The following is a 7,917-nucleotide window of genomic DNA, read 5'->3' as shown; positions in this document are numbered from 1 at the left end:
AATCCCTGTGTACGACCCAGTACAGTGCGTAGACATCTGAGTTACAGAGGCACTATTCAACGTCGTGACAGGTGAATGGCTGTCACCGCGCTGACAAGACAGCCTTGTCTAAATATGAGCCATCACTCTTCTCCACGGCTCAGATTTGGGTGTATTTTCCACCGAGAGTGGTTCCCGAGAGGAGGTTATATTTCATTTAATGTGTCCACAGAACAAAGTGCATGTCAAGGGTATAATTACCTCTAATTGCAGCAGGAAAGGTCTGGATAAGAGAGCTACTTACTAACTGGCCCGGCTTGTCCGTGCTTACAAAGCCGCCACTGTATTGGATTATTTAACTGCCTGACTTCACAGCTCTGATGCTATAAAAAATCTGCTCACCTATGAAGAAGAAAAAAGGAAAGAGAGAGATGAATTGGCAGTGAGAGGATAAAGAATTCCCAGGGACATCTTTTTAGTGGGGTCCATACATCCCTCGACTCAGCGCTGGCAGATTTACGGCCACCTTCAGAGCTTCTCTCTGGCAGCAGATTCCCGGGGAAATGTATCTGGTGCTGTGCGAGGGGGCCACAGAAATAAAGGTGTCCTGGGAAATGTACAGTATATCCACATGTACAGCAGATCCACTTTTGTGCATGCGTTCTTTAGACCAGCTGTCCTCACGTTCAGATATGGTGGGAGAGGGAACCTCGAGTCAACTGACGTAAATGGATATATTGTTTAAAGGTTTTTAAGTCACGCTCTTGTTTCATATTTGCCATTCGCCCGCGACTGAAAACAGTAACCATGTGGAGCTTTTTTCTTCTGTTCCAGTCAGATTCCTTTGTGACTCATGATGTTTTATGTCTCTTTGTTGCAGGGGAAATCGGTGTCTTTGACTAATTTCTTCAGGATAGCCCGGAACACCATGACCATGTGCTTTAACAAGGAACCGGGGGCTGCTGAGGTCGAGGTGAGCACGCTCACGTCTTTATTAAAGCGCAGTAACTTCAGTGCTCATCAAAAAATAAATGATGACCTTTCATTGTCGGATGAAAAATCACCTTGTTTCATGCGTTCTTGAGCTTGACCCGCTGTCCTTCTGTCTTTGTCTTTCTGTAGCAAGAGTACTGGAGGACTGTGGAGCAGAGAGACAGCCATGTGGCAGTGCATTGTGGGAAGGTGGACACCAGTACACATGGCAGTGGTTTCCCCACAGGAAAATCAGAGCCATTCTCAAAGTATGTAGACCTCACACTTTTACAATGAGTGAATTATTCTGGCTAAAATAAAATGGTCTTTTTGAAAATACAAGTAAACATAATGTGTGCGAAATTGTACTAAATTGGCAGTAGTCCAACGAAACGCTGTAGTTGAGCTATTCTGTCTCTGTCTCTTTACCTCAGACATGGTTGGAACCTCACTGTCCTCCCCAATAATCCTGGATCCATTCTGAGGCATCTGGGTGCTGTGCCTGGTAAGAAAACACGTAAAAGCACGTTTTTTGTGTATATTCTGACTTTGAGCTGCGTCTGACCCCTGCTCTGTCTCCTCTGTCTCCTCAGGGGTGACTATTCCCTGGCTAAACATTGGCATGGTCTATTCTACCTCATGCTGGTCTCGAGACCAAAACCGCCTTCCATATATTGATTATTTACACACTGGTGCTGATTGCATTTGGTAAGTGAGCACCAGGCTCTGCCAGCTGCGTCACTAGTATTTGTAGAGATTGTAATTCCTTTTTTAAACTTTATGATGGGAGAGCCACAAAAAAAACATCTGTCTTTGTCTCTTTGCGTGTTCCTACCACAGGTATTCTGTCCCTGCTGAGGAGAAGGCTAAGCTGGACAAGGTGGTCCATACACTGCTTCAGGCCAATGGCACCCCAGGACTAGAAATGTTGGAAAAGAACATTATGGTGAGTGTTTTATCCGCGTATTTCCGTGAACCTCTTTGAACATTCGCCCATTTCCAGAGATTTAGAGCTACAAAGGTGTAAAACCCTCTTCCTCCCTCCTTATCTCTCCCCTCCCTTCCCTCCCACTCCAGATCTCTCCAGAGGTGCTGTGCCGTGAAGGTATCAAGGTTTACCGCACGGTCCAGCGAAGCGGGCAGTTTGTGGTCTGCTTCCCAGGTGCCTTTGTCTCTAAAGTGTGCTGTGGCTACAGCGTGTCAGAGACCGTGCACTTTGCCACGCCGCACTGGATGAACCTGGGTTACCAGGCTGCAAAGGTCAGCATGTGTAAAACGGGATGTTCTATAAATGAGTGTTTGCGTCACTGCCGTTTGGTTTGTAATTCCTTGAGAACTCTTTGTTTTGCGATCATGAGTCGGCCTCTGGACCGTTAGACCTCATCACGGCTCTAACAGAAGAGGAGTAAAACTTCCTTACTCTCATTGTAGGCGTTACGCTGATAGGAGAACACGTACTTCCAACCACACCATTTACATTCATAGCCACAGATAAGATGACTCTCAAGGGTAATATGAATTCCGTTGCCACTCACACGTCGGTGGAAATATGCTCCTCAGATCTTTCTGACCGTGAATGTGAAAACAGAAGAAGAACAACAAAGCAACGACTAAGTCAAGTCAAACTGATTTTATTTATATATTCCTATGTCACAAATCAAAAAAATACACTTATTTCATTTTTTTTTTTTTATTAAATTCCTTCCAAACGCCTTGACTACATAAGAGTCTCGACTGACATTGATTTACACTGCGACTCAACTGGTGGTTGGTGGAGGAATCTTAATGCGAGTGAACACAGTCCATGGTTTTACACCGCACACACATTTAAAGACGGTAAAGTACTGTTGGAGCACGGCAGTCGTTTCACAGTTGTATCAGGTTGGGTTTGAACACAATGACGGGATTTCGGGGCAACAAATGCGTCATAAACAGTTTGGCGGTGGCTCAGAAACAACGAGAACGTCTCATTCACTCTGATTTTTATTTTTCATTTTTTTTGCAGGACCTTAAATGTCGTCGCATCGCCAAACCCTTCTCCATGGAGAAGCTACTGTACCAGATTGCCGCAGCTGAGTCGAAGAGGGACAACGGCCTTCTCCTCGCCACCATCTCCGCCCTACTCAAAGATCTCAGGTAGGGACGCAGGACTGCGCACACCAGACACACACAAGCAGGCCAATGTTGCGTGACTGGATTTGTTAACGCACGTTTTCTAAACCTGTTGATCTGATCTCCCCCCCCAAATAGGAACATAGAGTTGCACCAACGGCAGGAACTTTACAAGGCGGGTCTGCTCTCCTCTGCTCGCTATGGCACGCATGACAGCAGCCTCGCACCTGGTGAAGGACGCAAGAAGCCCCGCGGGAAATGGCTCGCACTGGAATCTTCAGAGAGACGCTGCCAGATCTGCCAGCATCTCTGCTACTTGTCCATGGTGAGAGCACAGGAAGAGCACACACAGGGGTCTTGCACACTGTAAGCCTGTTGAGATGCATTTTGGGACGTTTACTTTCATCCCATGCAATATTAAAAATAGTCTGAAGGCTCCTGACTGCACGGTTGACCATGGTTTTCAGTGTGTAGCTGTTATTTTGCATCATGCCCTGCAGTAACACGCACATTCAGCCAGTGTTGTGTTCTGCGAGTACCACGTTGAACAATCGACTACAGCTGCCACAATATTGTATTATATGCACAAACATATTGACTTTCCTGCGGCATAATAAGAGTCGACGGCATGAGTGATTGAAACGGGCTAATCTGGGCTCTCTGTGTGTGTGTGTGTGTGTGTGTGCAGGTGGTTCAGGAGACCGACAACGTGGTCTTCTGTCTGGAGTGTGCACTGCGCTATGTGGAGAAGCACAAGTCCTGCAGAGGCCTTAAGATGATGTACCGATATGACGAGGTGAGTGACTGGTGGCTCAGTTCTCTCTCTGTCCAGGAGGGGGAGACGTCAGCTCGGCTTACACGGCTCCAGAGAGCAGATTATTCACCATGACTGAGATCAAGTGCTGTGCTTGGGATTTATAAAAGAATTAAATGTTGTTCTCTCTCTCTCTCTCTCTCTCTCTCCCCCAGGAGCAAATTAACAGTTTGGTGAGCCAGGTGTGTGGTCGGGCCATGTTAAAAAACAGCAGTAGCGGTGGTGGTGGTGGGGGAGTCGTCGTCAGTGGAGGAGGGGGGGAACCCTGTCTTGGCTTGAGCCCCATTAAAGCGTTGCCGGCTAAGCGCGGCCCACGGAAGCGCACCACTGTGGAGGTCTCCCTGTCCCGCCTGTCCTCCAGCCACATGCCCAAAGCCGCGGCTGTGTCCTGAGGACGGGCGCCCGGGGCATCGCCCGCCCTGTGTGTGCTGTGCCCTGCGTCCAGCTCCAACCGCCCCCCACACACACACACACACCTCACTCAACTCTCTTTTGTTTTTCTTTTCTACATAAAGCAGGATCACTGTCAATCCTTCCTCCACCGCCTGATATTTAAGATGGCTTGTTTTTGAGCTTTGAAAATCCTCAGTCCCTCCATCCCAAAAAAAATCACCTCCCCCCTTAGTACGACAAGCTTGTTGATATGAAAAAGGAAAAAAAAAGAAAGGATAACAAGTTGTCTTTTTTGCACTAGTGTGAAAGAATAATTTGTTTTTATTCTGTATGACTTTTAGAGCCCCCGCCCTCCACCTCACCCACCTCACCCACCTCACCCACCTCGCATTATGAGCATTAAGTTCAGAACAGTCACAACAAAGACTTGATGGGTCTTTTCCCACCTTTTTATCTTCACCCTCCCTTTAATGCATCACTCTTTCCTCCCCCTTTATGACACTGAACCCTCACCCCCTTCCTCATCGTGCATCACCCAACTGTGAACATGGGACGAACAAAATGTAAAGGTGGCCTTTTTTTTCTCCCCGCCCCCCTCCCTGGATTTCTGATATAAAAATGATATCAAGTAGTGACCCAAAGTTTCCCTCTGTCCTTGTTGGAGGAGGAGGAGGAGGAGGAGGAGTTCCTTTTTATTGATTTGATTTTAGGCGTCTATGATGCAGCTCCTGCTTTTTTTTTTATAAGGGGTGTTGGTGTCGCGAGGTAAAAACTTGAAAGACAGATGTTGGTTTTATTGTTATATGTTTTTTCGAGTTCTGTTTTGAAAATTTTAGCTTTGTCGTTTTTTTTTGCAACAAAAAAAAAAAGTCTTCTGTGTACGTTGTTGTTTTTTGTTTTTTTTTGTCATTTCTGTGGATGTTTCTCTTCGTTGGTGGATGTGAGAGAGGGCAGAGCTGCAGCTGCTTGACCCCGTGACGGGTCACCGCTCACCTCACTTCTTGGTTTAAATGGAGGGATCCCTCCTTCGCGAGCAAGTGAAAACTGTGCCTGATACTGAGCAAGGAGTAGGGCTGAACGATATGGACAAAATTCCATATCTCGATATTCATGCCAGATATCTCGATATCGATAGGATACGATATGACTACGGGTTCGGTGAAAACCAAGCATTTTTCAGAAAAATAAAAACATCATGATACAAAAGACTGTGGAAACTTTCCAGATGGAAAGTGTAGTTTTATTGATGAGAACTCACTGTGAGACTGTGTACACGGGTACCATGTCTTTTGCAATGTGGTATGTTATAGCGTCTGTAACGCCTTTGTCTGGTAGACGTCGACTCATACGGTGTAACGCTACGGAACGCATCAGTAAACACACTTTGCTTGGGCTTCTTTTGGGATGACTGAGAAGTCCCCGGTGTTTCTCTCATTGTAATACACTCTTCGTGCAGCACGCGATGGTGTTGTTTCAGGTGGTGAAACATGTTTGTTGTGCTACCTTGCTTCGTCGCAATTTTCGCTAAGCACGACCTGCACAACACCTCGCTCTGGTTGACATCATCCTTTTTAAATCCAAAATACGATGATTTATGTTTTGGCACAAAATCGCCACCGGCCGCATTATCTTCCGCGCTCATGTCATTTTCTTTCCCGCTGTGTATGTCGTGTGTGTGTGTGCGCGTCTCAGTCTCCGTCTACCGCCCGCCCTCCTATGTTTGTCATTGGTTAGCTTCAGCTGTCGATCCACAGCAAGCATGAAATAAGGTTTGTGGTTGGCTGGCCGTAGTGGTGCATTCAAGTGCAATCGTAAAAATGAAGTTTACTGTGACCGCCAGAGCTGTACATGCAGGGCGAGCGAGGGGGAAAATCTATATTGTTTATATCGTTGCTTTTTCGATATTAATATCTTGAATGTTCATATCTCGATAGCGATACGATAACGATATATCGTTCAGCCCTAGCAAGGAGATCCATTTTTATTGGTGCTGTTGGTTATAATTACTGTATAACAACACAGAATTAAAATCCTCACACTCCACCAATCCCACAGGGCAGAGAAGCTTTCAGGCTGCTCTGCTTCTAGATGTGCAATCGTGTTAACATTCCATTCTTCCAGTCCTCTTGTTTCACCTGTACCAGTAAACATTAATTATTATATTATATTATTATTATTGTTGTTTCTTTTTTTTGTTGACGTGTTATCTCAAGTAGAGCCACTAGTCAAAGTGTGTAAAATGTGAAATATCAAATTCAAGGTTGTTGTTTTTTTTTTCCTTGTCCTTTTGTTTTTTTTGACTTTTGCATTTGTTTCCCCTTTTCAGATTTATTGTTGAGTGTTTTTGTTTTTTAAGAGAGAGAGGAAAAAGTCCAACACAAACACAACATCAACTTTTTTTTTTTTGTACATAATCCTGTAAATTTCTTTAAATACTTGAGCCTTTTCTGGGGTTAAGGAAGAAAGAAAGGAGGGAAGGACTAAAGAGGAGAGCGAGAGAGAAGTTCCCGAGGAGAGGAGTGCGCTTGATGAAGAAAAAGCCTTACATTTCCCCTTTCTTCATCTGTGTGAGTTTGATGCTTACAGGGTTGCTCTGGTAAACGTGTATAAAAATTTTAAGTGCTGCTTATATCACTAAGAAAGATGTTGAGTAGCCAACGACTGCCCCCCCCCCCCCCCCCCCAACCTAGTTTTGTTTGTTTAGCTTTACTTTTTTAAAGAAAAGGGAAAAAAAGATGTGTTCACTAAAAAAAAAAAATAATAAAAAAAAAATAAAAAAAATGGGTTTTTACATTTTCATTACTGAAAATTCAACAAAAAATGTAGTAGCTACTCATGTTGCACTGAGCTTGCCAGTGGTGACTGTCAAGGAAAAATCCTATAATCCAGTTTGTTGGTTGTCGTCCCTCGCAGAAGACTGAACTGTTTTAGGACTATTTAATGAAATACCAAGTCGGGTGTTTTCAACAATAAAAAGTGGTTGTCAAGTTTTTATGGCCTTACAATATATTTTATTCTGATGGGATTCTTTTGTTTGTCAGGTCTTTTGATTTTGTTTCTTCCATTTTCTACAGTATGAAATACTTGCTCACAGTGGGGTCTCTGGTGACTTAATTTATTAGTGCCGCATCTCGGCCTTTCCCTCCACTTGGAAAGAGAGTCTCATGTTGGTTATATTGACAGTTTTTTACTTTTGCAGTTTGTACTTAAGGTTTAATAAAAACTTACCGACAATTCACTGTCATTTTTTTCTCCAACCTGCTTGTGTGTCTCTCTCTCTGCGATTTAGAGTTGCCGTCGTCCTACGTCACTTGATCTCTTTTGACGTCCGACCTTTAACAGACGAGATGAGTCGGCCGACGGGAAAGCAATGAGCAAAAACACCCAGAATGAAATGCTTTCCATCTTCAGTATTTTTGCTTCTTCTTCTTTTTTTTTAGCTGACTTCTTAACGAGTAAGAAGACTTTTGCTAAGAAATGATTGGCAGACTAATCCATCGCTCCATTAACTATAAAGCTTCAGAGCAGAGGAGGGAGGAGGAGGAGGAGGAGGAGGAAGGGCTGGAGCCACATGAACTGGTGGACTGTGCATGTCAGTTCTCTCCACATACTCTGGCTTCCTACAGTATCAAACTAGCACTGATCAA

At 44.6% G+C, this 7,917-nt stretch overlaps 1 protein-coding gene across 4 annotated transcripts in view; it reads left to right on the top strand.

The window, feature by feature from the left end:
• The window catches only part of jarid2b (jumonji and AT-rich interaction domain containing 2b), a 93,090-nt gene extending 87,758 nt beyond the window's left edge, over positions 1 to 5,332 (top strand). For all 4 annotated transcript variants that reach the window (XM_058618360.1, XM_058618358.1, XM_058618357.1 and 1 more), the window contains 10 exons: positions 860 to 952; positions 1,102 to 1,220; positions 1,386 to 1,456; positions 1,545 to 1,659; positions 1,792 to 1,897; positions 2,029 to 2,211; positions 2,957 to 3,087; positions 3,202 to 3,388; positions 3,752 to 3,859; positions 4,033 to 5,332. In XM_058618360.1, coding sequence (XP_058474343.1) covers positions 860 to 952; positions 1,102 to 1,220; positions 1,386 to 1,456; positions 1,545 to 1,659; positions 1,792 to 1,897; positions 2,029 to 2,211; positions 2,957 to 3,087; positions 3,202 to 3,388; positions 3,752 to 3,859; positions 4,033 to 4,269 — 1,350 coding nt within the window. In that variant the 3' untranslated portion in view covers positions 4,270 to 5,332. The remainder of the gene's footprint in view (positions 1 to 859; positions 953 to 1,101; positions 1,221 to 1,385; positions 1,457 to 1,544; positions 1,660 to 1,791; positions 1,898 to 2,028; positions 2,212 to 2,956; positions 3,088 to 3,201; positions 3,389 to 3,751; positions 3,860 to 4,032) is intronic.
• Positions 5,333 to 7,917: the final 2,585 nt, after the last annotated feature.

The sequence above is a fragment of the Solea solea genome, chromosome 20 (genome assembly GCF_958295425.1).
Source record: "Solea solea chromosome 20, fSolSol10.1, whole genome shotgun sequence".
In the NCBI taxonomy this organism is placed as follows: Eukaryota; Metazoa; Chordata; class Actinopteri; order Pleuronectiformes; family Soleidae; genus Solea; species Solea solea.
Note: the sequence above shows the minus strand (reverse complement) of the source record. Positions and strands in the feature narration are given on the sequence as shown.